This window comes from Pelodiscus sinensis, chromosome 17, assembly GCF_049634645.1.
Source record: "Pelodiscus sinensis isolate JC-2024 chromosome 17, ASM4963464v1, whole genome shotgun sequence".
NCBI lineage: Eukaryota > Metazoa > Chordata > Testudines > Trionychidae > Pelodiscus > Pelodiscus sinensis.
The window spans coordinates 5,011,128-5,029,047 of record NC_134727.1 but is presented as its reverse complement, the minus strand read 5'-3'; the positions used below and the strand labels follow the sequence as shown (position 1 = coordinate 5,029,047).

Below are 17,920 nucleotides of genomic sequence, written 5' to 3'. Positions count from 1 at the left end.
GGGTGCACTCCTAATCACCTGCAGAGCATGCCTGTGGATCAGGCCTCACAGGTGGTGAAATATGTTGTGTGTGATTCGAGCTAAGGCTTACACATCAGCTAGATGCCAAGTTCAAGGTAGTGTCTGGACTGAGATAGCTGTGTGCCTATTCAGGCACCCGGGGGATTTACCGGTGGAAATGTAGCTGCTTTGGGACTTTAGGTGCCAACATGGTGAAGTGACATCTGAGCAATGTTTTTGTGAATGTCAGTGGCACCTAATTGTTGGATTCAGGCACCTAAAAGGGGAGATTGGTACCTAAGTCCCTCTTGTATGTCTAACCTAATGAACCAGTGGTGGGGAAGAGTCAGGACTGGGACAGAGTCAGTTTGGAGGAGAAAGGGATCAAGATTAGGAGCACCCCTCGAGCCTGGAATGGTTCCCAAGGTTTCTGAATTGTACACTGCTCTGCTGTCAGTAAACATCTGAGAATCCCAGTGGCAAAGTTTGTGTATCTTCCTTTTAATGGTGGTCCACAAAAAAGATGACAACCTACTACTGCATCAAGTTACTCTGTTCAAATGACAGAAGTCTGTGTGGTGGATATAAATAATCCAACCCTGTTACTGATTCATGGGTGTGTTAATATGATGCTGCATTATGGTATTTGTTTAAGAAACACACACACACAAAAATACTCTGTTAAGGAACACTATTAAAGTCAAGCACACTCTGCTGCCGGAATTTAGGTTGTCTGTGCAAGTTTAATTCCTTTCTCCCATCTGAAATATATATATTTGCATAATGATATAGCCTTTAATTCCACAATCCCATTCAATTTTTATGTGCATGAACCTTGCCTCATTCACTGCACAGCGTGGACCTGTTCTGAGGAGGAATAAATGCTTAGAGGTAAAGGATGACCCCTGCCTTATTTGTTGCAGAAGTTGAGAGGTGTATAGAGAATGAGGCAGGGGCTGACAAGAAATGAAAGCATGTTTAATACAGTTGAATGCTGCCCCGGAAAACTGGTTTTTATTGCTACCTCTCCGATAGAGCTCCTATGTGATGACAGCAAGTTACTTCAACCAAACTTCACATGTAATCGCTAATTGTGTATTTCTCATTTCTGGGAGCCCAGCTCGAGGCCCTGAAGTCTGATTTGCATAAGCACTAAGCACCCAGAACTACAACAAAGTCAGTGGCAGATGTGACTTGAACATGCTGTGATCCTAGGCTAAACTGAGCATCCAAAATTAATAGAAATGCTTTTGACTTTAGTCTGTGCGCCTCGCCTCCCCATTTGTAAACTAGGGATAATACCACCTTCTCACTTCTCAGAGATGATTGTGAAGCTCTCAGGTAGTATCATGAGGCACAATAGAGAAAAGACCACGAGGAAATGAATAATCTTATCTTCAGAGCTGAATTTGAACTGTGTGGTAAATAAGGTCTGAGGAATGAGGAGAGCACAGAATATTGAATATCTATTCATTCTGTGAGCACTGTCCATTCTGTGTATTGAATGATGGTCCTGTGGAAAAAAATTTAAGATTGTATCATTGCATATCCACAAGGGATCAAATAAAGGTAGCATGGGCAATCTTACTTCTGGCTTTTTCAAACTTTTGAGATCCTGACTTTGCAACCTCAGCAATGTGTGTATGTATGTGTATGTGTGTGAAACTATAAAAAGGAGAAAGAAACAGAACATGTGAAGTGACACTGACCTAAAGTTTCTGTCTGTATTTTTTATGTTCATTCTATCAGTGTGCCTCAGCAAAAACATTTAAAATCTTAGAGTTCACATCTACTGTCCTGGCCCAAAACTCCTTTTGACATCAGTGGAGGTTTTACTTTCAAATGGGCTGTGGAATTGGACACAGTATGAATGTGCTACGGTGCTCTTTGTCTGTTTTTTAATGTATTTTATTTTTCTGTAGGTGAAGATGAGGATGAGTTTGAGAATTTTATGCTACCCCTGACAGTTTCATTTGAAACTATAACTCAGATATTCAACAATAGTTTTAAACAAGAGGAGGCAAAGGTAGGTTTATTTCAACAATAGGGGAGAGAAGTTATTTATCAGTAAAATAAACTGTGAAGTAAATATTTGCCCTTTCTCATCTTTGCCTTGTATGTGTGTTTAATTTTCTATGCAATATTGAACTAAAATATCTGTATATCACATCCCACAAAAGTCAACCTCTTCCATGGACATTTAGCTTTGACAAGAAAGTGATCTCTTTTGAGCCATATTTATAATCAAAGGGACAGATTTTCCTCTTGTGGTATTTAGCCTGGTTCATATGTAATACTTCTTTCTGTGCATGTGTCTTTGTTTTCTTCATATGTATTAACATATTTATTTGGGGAGGTTTGGAAAGATTTAATACACTTGATAAAACACTGCATCTTTAAGTGTTTTTTTCAAACAAGAATTTAATATATAAATCAAGACTTTATTAAATGGCTGGGCATATATGTATAAATAGGAACGGGTCTTGAAGTATTGCATCCTTAAACTGAACAAAGTGATTAGGATAACTGATAGCTAAATAAGGTTTTTATGTGCCTGTGGGAGCCATATTAGGATTGATTTGACAAGTCAGTTCAGCTGTGGCAACAGTCATAATATCTAACACAACATTATGTTTTATTAGTAAAATCCTTAAGTGTGGCAAGCGGTTTGTGTCAAAACAACAGTATATTTTAAGGGAGGAAGGACATGCTAAACAGGAGCGGTAGTGTTAAGAATGTTAATACATTAGAGTAGTGTTGTGCTAAATAGATTCCCTCCCCTACAATGAACAAACAGTTAACACTCTCTAGAGTGCCCATTTCAGGTACATTACATAATCTTTAGAAAGCCCGAACAGATTTGCTATTTTGAAATATGATGGAAACCCTGAAGGCGCATCACCCTTTTTTCTCGTCTTCCTTTCCTGAAAAGGTAAACTATCGTCAAACATCTAGAAATGTTTGACAAATCATTTTTGTCCTACTTAGTACACAGCTCGCATTTATAGAGCATGTATAGTTTATAAGCACTTTGATTAAACTAACATCTTAGAAAATACGAATACTCAGCTCATTGATTTGGTGGGTACTGTGAAAAAGACCACTTATCCCAAAATCTGTATTTAATGTTGCTTCTGATATTTAATCTGTAAGCTGCTTTTCACATATTAAATAGAGATAGTTGAAAAGGGTTTGCCTTTTATTTTAAAAATTAGGTCTAAGAGATCATTTTTAGAATCCCCCTCTTTGTAAGAAATTGCATTTCTCTCATTTGAAGATGCCATTGTATCTAAAACAATTTTGCTGCAGTCCTGTCAAGTTTGTGAGAAACTGTTTTACTGAAGAAATGTTAATGGAGTTCCAGTGATATATCCCTAAACTAGCAAGTTCTTAACGACCCTGGAAAGTGACTGCTTGATTACACTTTAACGGTATTTGCAAATAAAATCACAAGTAATTAAAGGGAAATCTCCAGGCTTTTGAGCAAGTTTGATGCATGATAACTGCCTGATTCAGCTTCATCTAGAGTAATGCTGTGTAGACAAGAGCTACTGAGATCAATAGCAACATAATGATAGTGGCAGAATTAAGTGAGTAACCTGAGAACTGTGTCTTCAGAATGCATGCAGCTGCCACAAGCCAGGGCCACACAGTGCACTCCGTGCTTCCGTCCTAAATGTTCATCAAAAGACGCCCTGCAGGAAAATGGAGTTAGATGCTCTTTATTGCTGATCGTGTCTCTTGCCACATTTATCAGGGAAATTGGATTAGCAGTTGGCAGCTGCAGGTAGACAAGGTTCTGCAGTGATTAAATATGCAGCTTGGCTGCATTTGTTGTGACAGACCTTTAGTAAATTCTACTGTAAGCACCATCTGTCTAATTTGTATAAAGGAAACTTGGCGCTTTAAGCTACTGATAAAGAACTAAATCTGTTGCTTTATCATAAACAAAACTTTTGCTCTAAATTCTTTTAAATATAATGTATTAGGTTAAAGCTATTTTTCTATCGTGATGAATAAATAATACATGCAAAAGTGCTTTCAGGTACTTCATTGTGGAAGAACTGGAAACAAAAACAGTTCAGTTCTCTTCTTCAATAAAATGTTTAATATTCCAATCCGCAGGGAGGTGACACTGTTAAAATATCACCGTGAAAATGGCCCAAGACTGCCAAATTCATTTAATTTGTGGCTTTTACTAGGATTTTCTGACTGGCTGTTTTTTTATATTTCCAAAGTACACAGCTGAAAGATGATCACAACAAGGGAGCTTTTCCTCATTGAAATACATCTCCAGTTAACACACCTGTATATAAAACATACATTTATGTTTGTTTTCCAGTAAAATCTGATATAATTGAAGAGAACCTTAGTATTTATCATGGGCTTTTTTCTGTTGTGAAATGACGAGGGAGGAGGAATAATAATATTAAAACTACTGTCAGTTTTCCCCTCAAAAATATCTGGATTTACCCTGACAGTCCAGTTAAATAATATATTGACTGGCTAGACTGAACCTCAGTGGTGCTTTTATGTTTGTTCTGATATCCTCAGTTTTGATAGGAATGAATGAAAACTGTATCTGAGGAAGAAGGGCAGTTAAATAGCAACAAGCTATCTTTAGCTGGTTCGTAAAAACCCCATACTGTTAAATTATTTAAAATCCTTGATTTTCAGCTTGCACACATTAAAAGTTTTCACACTAAGTGCCAAATGTTGCAAACAGCACTTTAACAGAATGATTTTGCTTTGATCCCTGTAGCAGTTCCTGAATAATTTATCACAGGTTATTGCCTTAATTCTGGAGAGGGATAGAGCAATAAAGGCAGATGAAAACACTCCAGTTGAAACACCTTGGGGCCTGCTCATTCCTCTGACACGGCTCTTTTGTTGGAACTATTTAGAGGTTATTAAGACGTGTCTCCAGAATTAAGAGTATGCTGTAAGGATGAAGACAGCCATCTTAATTCTAAAGACAAAGCACAATGACCCTTCACCTTTTTTTCTTTGTTGTTATTATATAGTAGAATTATGAGGGTAATATTATAGCTACACCCAGTAGTGCCACTGTAGTTAAAGGTCTGTCAGACTTTCCATTGCAAACCCCATTTTTGGGGTGGATGGCGTGACTGGTATCTTGTCTGTTTCAGATTGCATTAGTGAGACATTTGACATACGCAGTCAGAACCACAATTCTGATTTAGATTTATCCCCTCTACCAATATTGAAATTTTCATACTTTTCCATTTAGAAATTCAGACAATAATGTTTTAGGGTTTAAAACCATAATGTCAGCATTTAAAAAAAATATTTAAATTACTCTAAAGTAGACTTACTATTTTTTGGCTTGTGGATGGAACAATACTATGAAACAGGCTAGTTATTTCATTAGTATGAAAATCAGTTTATAAGCCAGCGTTCTGACTACCTAATTCCCCTGCCATTTCTCTTGGATACAGTATTTTTGCTTCTGATTCTAAGCTATTGTCTAGTATTGCTGTGTGTTGCTAAACAGCTGTCACCTTGCACCCAGATATGACTGCATTTCAGCTCTCAATGAAGTGATCCCTTTATATGCTGGTTATATTTTTCTGTTACGTTTACCAAATCATGGTGGGAAGTAGGAACCTCCAAGATGAAGGCTCAGAAGACGCTAAGTGTGTAGTGTTGTTTACTAATTTTCTTAACAATTTTTACATTCTCTAGTGTCATTTGAAAACTCGCAAGGGACTAATAAACCAGACTATGTTGGGTGTTTAATCTCTATTCTCCCACACCTGTGTAAAGCTCAACTGCATGCGCACAGGATGTTAAGTGAAATCCTCTCCCCCATTAGGGTCAGGATTTAACCTGGATGTGGTTATGGTGTCATTGTATGAGCATTTTTGGCATCAGTGTATGTATTCAGTATTACTACTATACAAAGTCTAGTTCTGGTACATAACACAGTATTGAATGTAGTGGAAAGACATATATTTAGAAAGGGTATATTTTAGTATATGTTAAGAATAGTATAGATAACTATGGGTGGTGTTTATTGTTAATAATAATGATTAATAGCAGAAACTAAAGATTCTAAAACCAAAGAAATTCAGTGTTTTTTCTCAAATCACTCAGTAGTTCTTTAGTACTGAAGTTCAAATATCCTGTTAAATGACCTGCTATTTCAAGGCCCACTGGTACAAGGGTACTGTGCCATTGCTTTCAAAGTGTGGCGTGCCCCCATTTATCAGGAATCTGTATGTCTTTCACACAGACATTGTCTAAATGTTTTATCAGAAAGTATGTCTTTCAAAGAACGGTTGCTTTTTAACTCAATAAATATGTGCTTCAGGGTTAGCTGGTTAATTGTGTATGTGTAGTCCCTGTCTCACAGGCCTCTGACCATACGATCATTCCTATCTTTGCCTGACTTCAAACAAAGACAAGTTCAAGGGAAGTGCTAAATATCTTACAGAGGCCCTTCATTTTCCTTTGAGCTTCGTTCCAAATAGTCAGCCTTTTGTTTCTGTGGCTATATAGGGCAAAAAAAGCAAAAATTTTTGAATCCTCCACCTTCATCCTTCATTGTTGGATGTCGATGTAGCCCATTTTGATGTTGCAATTTAGGATTGTTTAATAGCAGGTGTGCAGCATTGTTGTGAAGTTCTTTTATAAAAGCTACATGTCTACTCAAAACTTATTTTCTGCATGAAAGAATAAATATATTGAATGCCAAAATGTAGGTGAACGCCATATTAATATTGTCATTTTAGATCCAGTTCTGCATGACGCTGAGCATTTCTTGGGTGATAACCTCAACTCCGGTTTAGAAGAATTGAGGGCTTTGAGCTTCTTAAATGTTTAGGTCATTTGAACACTCAAAAATCAGGAAATCCAAATGATAAGGTTCTCATAGTAACCTTACTTTACCTGTGTTTCACATAGGACCCAATTTACCCTCAGAAAAACCTCTGCAACTCCCATTGAAGTCAATTGGACTAGTGCGCGCATTTCTGAAAGTAGAATTCAGGCCTTGTGTAAGGTAACATTTAGTAGCATAACAAATAATTGCAGCATCCCATTCATTATATGGGTGGATTAAAGTTCTTATGAGAATCCTTATCTTTTGCATTTCTGAACCTGTAAATATTTAACATTGTTGACAAATTCTATTTTATTGAAAGTTTTATATTTAGTTTCTCTGGGTATTTTTACAAAAATGTAAAAAAAAAAAAAAAATCCCCCCTCCCCCCCAATTGGTTTCTCTATGTGTTTCCATAATTGTTTAGTGAATTCCTGCACTTATATGGTACATCATAATGGAACAGAAATACAAATTACATTTACAATTCCAAACTAATGCTGATACTACATATGACTGTTGGTCAGTACGCCTCTAATCAGTATGGAATTTAACTGGAGTGGATATTTCATCTAGTATATGTTTAAAACTAATTTTTCATTGACTTATAAATATTAATTCTTAAAATTTATACTACTTGCTTGAAAACCAATCCTTTATGGAGATTATCGCATGGGAACTTTAGGATGCTTTTCATTTATGCCTGTATCCCAAAAATAGTTGTAACATTTTTTTATGAGGGGAAGAGGGATGGAGGAAATAGGTATATTTTACCTGTAATCGAATTTACTAAAAATGGGTGAACGGGTTTTGCCAAGCATTTTTTAAAAATTAGCTTTTGACTGAGACCTAACTTGAAAAAGAATTTTTCAGACAGATCTAGCGTATGAAAATGGTGTATAATAAGAGTCTTAATATAACCTTAACAGTATTTTTGAATATCAGTTAATCATATACCTCATAAAATAATGCAGCTCAAGTTAACTTTTTATTATTAGTGTTGTTATATTAATATATTCATGCGAGAAGCTCTTTTAAACTTTAATATTCAGCACTCTAATATTTTAGTTTGCCTTAGTCAAAGATACAATGTGTTGAGTAACCTAAATATTCCCTAAGTGTTTTGTTAGCATTCCTAACATACAACTTGGGCAGACTTTTTTTATATATATATATATATATATATATATATATATATATATATATATATATATATATATATATATATATTAGGAACCTATGGTTTTCTGTAAAGAAGGATTTGAGATTTGAGCGAGACATTTAAATGAATGAATCAAAATCAGATATGTGGTCATTATTGGCTGATTATTACTCCATCTGCTCTGTGCTAACGTGAAAATCAATTACTGTGTCTCTTTCCCACTGACAGCGTATGTTGATCGGGCTGGCAAGAGATCTTCGAGGGATTGCCTTTGCATTGAACACAAAGACCAGCTACACCATGCTGTTTGACTGGATGTATCCTTATTACACTATGACAATACCAGCTCTGTGCACAGAGGGATACCAGGCCCCTTGCATTAGTTTAATAGTGTGGCACAGTGGGGAAGAGGAAACAAAGCTAAATGAACTAATGTGTAATCAGCTAAAATTACTGCACAATGGCAACCGTGCAGTTAACTGGGAGGGCAGCATTTGGAGAGAAACCACAAAGAGGTCACTTTTTTGTCGTAGCACACTAATACCCTAGAAAATATACCTAAATGGTTCCCCTCCCCATCCCCTGTGATGTTTCCAAAAACATACATTGGCTCAAACTCAAAATAATAATGTGCCTGCATTATGTTAAAATGACATCAAAGACTGATAAAAAAAATTGCTTCTGAAGTATTAAATTGGGGAAACCTCCTATATCTAGTATGAGCTAGTCTTTCATTTAGCCAATAAGCATCCACTTAGGTCAAGTTTACTAATATCAGGACACATATGCTTTTCTTGTTGAGAATACAAGCACTATATTGTAAAAAGAAATGGTAATCTTAAGTTACAGTTTTTCTCAGTATGCAAAGATATACCGTGTTTGTTTTAATATATTTATACATATTTTTCCTGCTCTTCTAAAGCATCTATAATTACCGCTGATATTTTGTTAGTACAACAAGGAGGTCTTTGATATTTTTAATAAGTGTATTAGTCACAGAATCATATTAGCAAACTCACCATCCAAATCTAAATAGTGAGATGAGTATAACAGTTTTTGTTTGTTTGTTAGACCAACTATGCATGATTGGTGTGTATTTGTTTATTGTATGGGTAAAATAACATACAAACGCAATACTGTGCTTGATAAAAACGGGGTCTTTGAAATAGGATAATTTTAGACAAATGCTGAAAGTTTACTGTACACTGATAATCTCTTTGGAGAACACAGTCACAGTGTATTGTACTAACATTGTGGTCAGGACTATAGTTGTATAAGGGACAATAGGTAGAAAGGCTGAGCCTGTGTTATGATCTGATCCACCTTCCACTGAAATCAATGGACAGACTCCCATGGGAGCTGGATGAGGCCATTCTAAGAACTTTGTGTGCCTCACATAGGTGCAGACTCTACTTGTTTATGGAATCCAGGCTAACACAATAAGAAGCCTCATCCTAACGCTATTCAAATCAATGGAAAACTCCATTTTGTTTCGTAAGTAAAATATGGGGCAACAAACTATTAAAATAAGGATGTAAGTGTATACATTTTAAAAGATACTGTCACAGTTACATTATTAAACCTGAAAGAAATTGAAACCCTAACATTTCTTTTTATGCTTTGCTCAGCATGGACAGGAAAGAGAAATTATTATTAATTTAATTTTCAGTGAGTTTCATTTTGTTTCCTGTTCACTAAACCAGTCTTCATGTGTTCATAGATTCTAGGCCAAGAAGGGGCCATTGTGATCATGTAGTCTGACCGTCTGTTTAACGCGAGCCTTAGAACTGTCCCAAAATAATTCCTAGAACAGATCTTTTTGACAAACATCCAGTCTTGGTTTTTAAAAATTGTCAATGATGGAGAATCCTATTCTCCCTTTGACAAATTGTTCCAGTAGTTAATTACTCTAAAAAATATATATATGCCTTGTTTTCAGACTGAATTTGTGTATCTTCATCTTCCAGACATTGGGTCATGTTATGCCTTTCTCTGCTAAATTGAAGAACCCATTGTTAAATATTTGTTCCCAGTGTAAATACTTACAGACTATATTCAAGCCACCCCTTTACTATCTCTTTGTAAAGCTAAATAGATCGTAGTCTTTGGATCTGTCATGGGCATATTTTATAATGCTTTGAACATTCTAGTCAGTCCTCTCTGAACTCTCTCCAGTTCATCAACATCCTTCTCAAATAGTGGGTAGGAAAACTGAACACTGAGGTGACAGAGGTGACACCAGTGTCAAAGGTAACTTAACCTCTCTACTTTTACTGTAACTTCTTTGCTCCGAATCGAACTCTGACAATGTTTGTGTTGCAAATAATATAGGGAAATGTGTTTGTGTTGCAAATAATATAGGGAAACAGAGCCAGATTGAGGTCTCCTGCAAGGAAACCACGGAAGGTAGAAGAGGAATTCCAGCCAGAGTTACCCTCAGGTCATTCTGTTGGTATTGGCCACAAGGTTTTTACCCCTTTGCAAAATGACTGGAGTCATCCATTGCTCGGATATGCACAGATCTCATTGCCCTAATGATGATCTGTACTCCCCTGTCTGGCTGATCCTGGGGAACTATACTGCCAGGGGCTCTCCAGCCTGTGGTCACCCCGGGACCTATCCTTTTTACAAAGAGGCGGACTGTGCAAGAAAGAAAGTGAAGCCTTATGCTGTCCTATGCAATTCTCATTTGTCAGTCCCATGTTCTCTGCCTGTGCTGAACTGAAAAGTTCCTGCTGTGGGCCCAGGAATGGTGGAGGGAATTGCAGTATAGGAGTGGCTGTTCTCCACTCCCTTTGCAAACATAAATCCATGCATGGAAGGTCAGAACATACCATAAGAACGTCCATGCTGAGTCAGAACAATGGTCCATCAAGCCCAGTATCCTGTCTTCTAATCGTTCCCAGTTCTAGATGCTTCAGAGGGAGTGAACAGAGCAGAGCAATTACAAGTGGTCCAGACCCTGTTTCTGACAGTCTGATGTTTAGGGACATCCAGACCATGATGTTGCATCCCTGACTGTTTTGGCTAATAGCCATGGATGGACCTGGCCTCCATAAATCTAATTATATTTTTTAACCCATTGGGTCTATTCCACACCTCATTCCAGCATTGTTTCTACTGTTTTCAATTCCTGGAAACCTGTTGTTAATATTAAGGGGGAAAGGTTATTTTTTACTTAAAAAAAAACCTGGATTTTTTTTTTTTAATTTCGACTGCCAGACAGCTTCCCTTTAATTGACCTTAGCAATATAAAAAGATTAATTTATTCCCAGTAAGTGGAATTAATTTGTCCAAGGCTTTTTTGAGCCCCCACATTTTATACATTCAGTTGATTCTTTTTCCTCACCTACATGTACACACGGAGACAGAAAGTATTCCCTTATCATCTTTGGCTGTAAACAGACAGACAAATTCATGCTGCTCAGTGCATTTTGCTCTGCTGAGGTCCAGCTCCGTCCTCATACACATCTCAGTACTACAGCATTACAGCACAGTAAGTTGCCATCAAGTCTACTCTTATTTACGAGGGGTAAGTTACAATGACGTGTATGGGGGGAGCATGAAAGAATTTTTTAAAAATTTAGGTAGGGATTTTTTCCTTAATTTACATTATAGTGTATAACTTAACCAGTAAGTGTTTAATTTATATATGTTGGAGTGCTACAATTGTAACTGCCCAAGACTAATAGAAAAAGTTGTTTTCAAACAAATACTCCCTTGCTTAGCAAATATTAAAGTGAAACTGACTATTAACAAATATGAAACTGATTTAGGTAATTTTCATGGCCTAAGATGGGAAATACAGCTAGTAAGCAGTATAAATAGACAAAATATGTTTTTGTTTTAATAATTAAGATGTTGTTAGTAAGGTAAATCAAGGTGGTTGAAAGCATTCATTTTAAATCAGTGGTATAAGAGTTCAGAGGTCAATACAATATTTTATCTCGGGGTGGCTTGGTATACTTGGATTCTAATCTCTTTGATTTTAAGAGAGTTACGCATGTAGTGAACCTCTGAGGATCAAACTTTTAGTTTAAGTTCCAATTTTAAGTCATAGTTTTGCTCTGTCTTGTTTGTGATTTGAATATGTATCTGGAATTTTACTTTTGTCCAGTAGATGGCAAAAATGAGCAGAAATTAATTCATTTTAAGTCATTTTGTTTTTGATCTGGAAAGTGTTGTGTGTCCTATATTTTACCATAGATTATGATGATATAAGGGTCATGGTTTGGAGGTAAATTGTCAGTATGCTGAAAGCTGTGTTAGATTGCCAAATAGGGTTGTTTTGTAGCAGGCTTGCTTATACTAATTGAGTTTCTGTAGCAAATCAGGCTCCTTGGAAAAAGGCCAAAGGCTTTTCATAATTGTATTGACAGGAAAATGAATATGATAAATGGTGTTCATTCAGTTGAGACAAGATTTATAGTTTTCCTCTGGGCAAGGGATGAAGAGCAAATATTTATAATAATAGTAAAATTTGTTTAAAAGTTGTATTATTCAATCTCTCAAAAGGCTTTATTAAAATATTTCCAAATATTTTAAGCAGTTTCTGATGGTAACGTTGAGGGTCTTCCTAGAGTATTCCATTAATGAAAGATGAATAAGTAGATGATGCAAAAATAAATAAATAAATATCCTGGATATGAAAGTCATTTATTTTTCCTGAAATATTGATATGTCAAGTTGTCAATGATGATTCCACTATTACTGCTTCTGAAAGTTTCTGTGCCTTTTTAAATTCAGAAATGTGGTTTGTGTAATTTGTAGGGTAGGCCTCAACATGCCAGTTAAACCGTCTATAAAAGTATGTCCCGTTTAGCATAAAATCAGAATTGTCTTTATATTAATGGAGGTTATCCCTCTGACAAAATATTTTGGTTTGCTATTTGCTTCAAAACAATGTCTTGAAGTAAAATGTGAGTGTATTATCTGTATTACTCCTAAGTGACAACAAACTGAAGTTTAAGGTTCCTAATCTGGAAGTCAGATCTGTCTGTCCATGGAAACTAATAGAGGATCAGGGTTGTACCCAGCTATTTTGTTACTCTCAATCAGTGTTTCTAAAAACTGGTTTGTTACCCCCCTTCGTCAATTTTTCACTTGTTCCTTTCAATTGATATCAATTATTTAATGAGTTTTAATGCATATGAAATAAGCAAGTTGCAGTAAGGAAAGATCTTGCCAAACCTGAACTACCTTGTTAGGCTGACTTGGGGTTTTAGTCAGCAAGGCTAAAGTAATATTAGTATATAAAAAGCCTGGTGATCTGTGTTTGGGGTTTCCTACTAGTCATTCACACAATCCACCTTCTTCATTATATTAATGTTTTGTTTAAGAATGGTACCCTTCTTTATGTGAGCATACAAGTAGATCTAGAATATCATGTTTTAAATAGCCAATATATTTGTTTTTAAATCAGTATTCTACTCTTCTGTGTATCTGAGAGAGTATGTGTGTCTGTCTGTGAGTCCGTTTGTTCAAGAACTCCTAAATGGTAAGAACTAGGACTACCAATTTTGTCATTCAGCTTCCTCTTATCATAACTCAAAGCAAGGTCAGGGTTTGGTTGTGCCAGGGAAGGGTCTGAGAGGAGAGACAGTTATACTGAAGAATGACCACAGGGGAGCAGCAAGGAATCAGAGATGGGGATTAGGACAACTATAACCCCATTTGGACCTAGGGATGTAAAATCCCATTAAATTGGTTAGCCAGTTAAATGTAATGTTTAAATGGTTAACTGATTAAAGGAGGGCGGGCAGCGGAGCCACTTAGCAGGTGGGGAGACCCCGGCCCGCAGCAGGTGGGGAGCTGCTCCAGCCCCACTGGTTAACCAGAACCGGTAAATCATTCATATCCTTAATTGAGCCAGCAGGGGGCAGAAGTAGAGAAAGGGACAGCTATTTACTTTATATTTCAGAGAGTCGGTCCATTTGTGTGTCTGTCCCCCAGCCAGGGGACATGCTCCCCTTCCCCGGCTATGCCCACTGCAATGGCCATGGACAGATGCTGCTGCAGTGAGAGAGGGCTGGGGTTGTCCTCTCTCCCCGGGGCAGCTTGCATCCTGAACCCCTCATTCCCAGCCCCACCCCAGAGCAATGATTCAAATGAAGAAAAACAAAACTTATTTGAGGTGAGGACTTGAGTAATGCTGGGTAAATCATCTTGTAACTATATAAAGATTCATCTCCTGTATCCTTAAAAAAAATCCATATACCATTGCATGAGACATTTTATAAGACTATACACAGGATTAGTCAAGAAAAAATATTCACATTATTACGTAACCAATAGTATCCCCCGCGTTATGTTGTCATATTTTCCGGTTAGTTTTTTTGAGTTTAGTTCTGATTTACAAGACCCAGATAAACAGTTCTAGATATTGTAGTCCTGTATGCACAGGGGCAGAGGCAGTACAAGGTTTTCTTTTAAGCAACCTGCCTTGCTTGTGTTTCCAGTCTTTAGCCTTTCATAGGGAGCCCATTAGTGTGTCTTGCATTGATAGTTTCTACAATGATGGTTACTTGTTCACACTAGCGTACTAATACTGTTTCATACTGCATTGTTATTATTTATGTGTCTGACCATAGCAGGAGTCCTAGTCATGAACCAAGACCCCACAGTGCTATGCAAACCAAGATAAAAAACATAGCCTGCACCCCCCAGATCCTTTGCTGTTTACGTTTCGCTAACCTTGCACTACGAAAAGCAACTGGTCAATTTTGTGTTATCAATTAGCAAGATTCCACAATAGTTGAGACTATAAATGCTGCAGATAGGTGTTTAAAACAGGTAAATGTTTTCTCTGGAATATTTAAAAATAACAAATCATGGAAATATTTTTGAGGACCCCAATTCTTGCAAAACCTGGTTTCTGCTAATGGATGTAGATGTGACACTTGAACTTTTGAGCTATCACTTCCCAGTTTATATAATGGGAATTTTGCTACCTCAGAATGCCCAACTGAGTCTGTCTCCAGCATGCTGGCTGGTAGAGTTTGAGAATAATTCAGAGATTTCACAGGTGCTCAGCTGCAGCTTTAAATACACTAACAAAAGTGGGTTTTGTTCACAGTGGAGTTCAGCAGTTGAACTCCAAAACAGACTGTTCAGCAGCATTTCAGAAACTCTGTTTAAAAGCTGCCTCCACCACTAGTACTCCAAAAAGCCTCTACAGATAGCACGGGCACTTAACACTGTCTCGCCACCATGTTTTTGGTTGCTAAACGACATTAAAAAACAAATAGAAACATGTTGGCCATTTTCCTAATGTTACTTTTCCACATAAACTGTTGTTGTTACACGGCTGTGGTCATGAATGGGAGGGGCTGGTGGTCTGCACACTCTGTTATGCATTTGAGAACCCCTGTTCTTATCCCTCGCCCTCTGACTTATCTTCAGTGAAAGAGGAGCTGGGTTGGTGTTGATAACCAGGCTGTCTGATATTCCCTTTATGGTTCACATTATATTGAAAAGATGAGACTGGGACAACTCTCAAAGTACCTAGAAGATCCTTTAAATGTCTGGGTACGCCACAGACAATGCTGCAGTTAGACTGGGTGATGGTCTTCTCTGACTGGTGCATGAAAATGAAGTGTGCATGGGCTTGTCAGGGGCCCTAGAAACTATTGACTTTCTTATGCATTTCAAGGGGACTCTGTGGAGATGCTGTCTAGTTGCTTTGATATTTTCTATTGGAGAGAGCCCAGTGAGTAGCCTCAAGCTATTGTTTTTATTCCAGAGCACTCTTATATGGGGTTCTGCAGGGTCCCGTCTTGGCTCCGCCAGCATATGACGCCATTGGAAGCGTCAGTGAGGAAGCATGAATTTGGGTTCCTTCTGTATGCAAATAGCACCCAACTTTCCATGCCTCTCCCTCCCAGTCAGCTGGCGTGATTTGAACCCCTTAGCCACTGTCTGGGTGAGAGCAATCTGGCTGGGAAGCAATTTCCAATAAAAAAAGGTGATGTTGACAGATTTATGAACGTAGCCAAAGATATGGCAATGACTGCGTATACTCCTGGAGAGATTGTGACCATGTTTTCTCATGCACACAAGGTAGCTGTCAGATCTGAATCCCAATTATTTTTTTACAGAACTCTTGATGGTAGATGCAGCCATGCAGAGTCTGATCAAAAGGAAAGACCTCCTAGAAAGGGTGAAAGGCAACTCTTTAAAGTGTTTTGGCTATTAGGGTCTTCTGCTATATACTGCTTACGTCTCCAAAGCCTCAGGCAGATGGCAGCAAAAACTCTCCAGAGTACTAGGACAAACAGACAAAATTACCCAAAACGCTTTCCTTCTCAGCAACAGCAATATCATTCATCAGCAGTGTCACCTATGATACAGTAGTCACACCAGACGGGCCCTCCAAGGCTTGATTAATTTTTCTCCCAATTAAAGTGAAATATCGTTGGGGGGGGAAGGCTGAGGCAGGTAAGGGTTGCCATTTAAAAAACAAAACTGCTCTCCAAAGCCCCAACAGATAACAGACCGCCAAGGCAGCTTCAGAAATGACAACAGCAAATCTTTCCAGCACAAATATAATAGAAACTTACCAGCTTTCATCATCCTACTGACCTGGGTGCAGTCTAACAATCAGATAGGACAGGTAGTTCCCTGCATCTCTGTGCGTGAGAAAATAGGTTAGATTCTGTGGCCTATTTGGTCGTTGGCTTCCTGTAGAAGCTGCCAGCCAGGAAGCCGGTTAATACCAGTAATGGTGGATGAGAGGATTGTATGAACACCTTTGCTGCTGGGAATCAGACAGAGACCAGAGATTCATTTTCAAAACACACACAAAACGCTCTCCTTTGCCTGAAATTTTGCCAGGTGTGTATAGTTTGCCTATTTTGCAATTATTTGAATTTCCAAGTGATTTATTCTTTCAGGTACTGACAAAAGCTGGACATGAGAGTCCACCGCCTCAGCTAGAGTAAACTGGAATAGTTCTGTACCCTCTCCCCTCCCCCCCCCCCAACTTAGCCATGCATAGCGGGGCTGAGGTAAAGGTATTCTTAACAGTATTAATCTTTGGCACTTACAGTCTTTAACTCATTTTGTGAAAGATACCCTTCATATCTTCCCATTCTACAAAGAGCTGTTGAGCTGTGGTATCGTGAAGCAGCATGCACAACTCCTATTTTGAAGCTTATGGCGGAGCTCCTCCAAAACAGGTAACGAGCATGTGAGAGCTGGATACGCAATAAATGGCATTGTAGTTTGCAAGACTTTGTCTCCATGTTTATATCATGCCTCCATTGCTGTCGTACTGTGACTTTCTTAACTTTCTCACGAATGTCACAGAATCATAGAATGCTAGAACTGGAAGGGACCTCGGGGGATCGAGTCCAGTCCCTTGCCCTCACAGCAGGTTCCAGCACCGTCTAGACCATCCCGGATAGATGTCTATCCAACCTACTCCTAAATATCTCCAGAGATGGAGATTCCACAGCCTCCCTAGGCAACTTATTCCAGTGTTTAACCACCCTGACAGGAAGTTTTTCCTAATGTCCAGCCTAAACCTCCCTTGCTGCAGTTAAAGTCCATTGTTTCTTGTCCTATTATCAGAGGCCAAGGAGAAGAATTTTTCTCCCTCCTTCTTGTGCCACCCTTTTAGATACCTGAAAACCTCTATCATGCCTCCTCTCAGTGTCCTCCTTTCCAAATTAAACAAGCCCAATTCTTTCAGTCTTCCTTCATAAGTCATGTTCTCTAGACCTTTAATCATTCTTGTTGCTCTTCTCTGGACCTTCTGCAGTTTCTCCACCTCTTTCTTCAAATGTAGTGCCCAGGCCTGGACACAATACTCCAACTAATCAGCACAGAGTAGAGCGGAAGAATGACTTCTCGTGTCTTGCTCATAACACTCCTTTTAATACATCTCAGAATCATGTTTGCTGCTTTTGCAACAG

The 17,920-nt window shown here is 38.0% G+C and overlaps 1 protein-coding gene across 2 annotated transcripts in view; it reads left to right on the top strand.

Annotated features, from left to right (window-relative positions):
- RANBP17 (RAN binding protein 17) overlaps positions 1–17,920 on the top strand; it is a 235,346-nt gene that overhangs the window by 155,858 nt on the left and 61,568 nt on the right. For both annotated transcript variants that reach the window (XM_025181074.2, XM_075900151.1), the window contains 3 exons: positions 1,923–2,026; positions 8,235–8,323; positions 17,075–17,182. In XM_025181074.2, the coding sequence (XP_025036859.1) occupies positions 1,923–2,026; positions 8,235–8,323; positions 17,075–17,182 (301 nt within the window). The remainder of the gene's footprint in view (positions 1–1,922; positions 2,027–8,234; positions 8,324–17,074; positions 17,183–17,920) is intronic.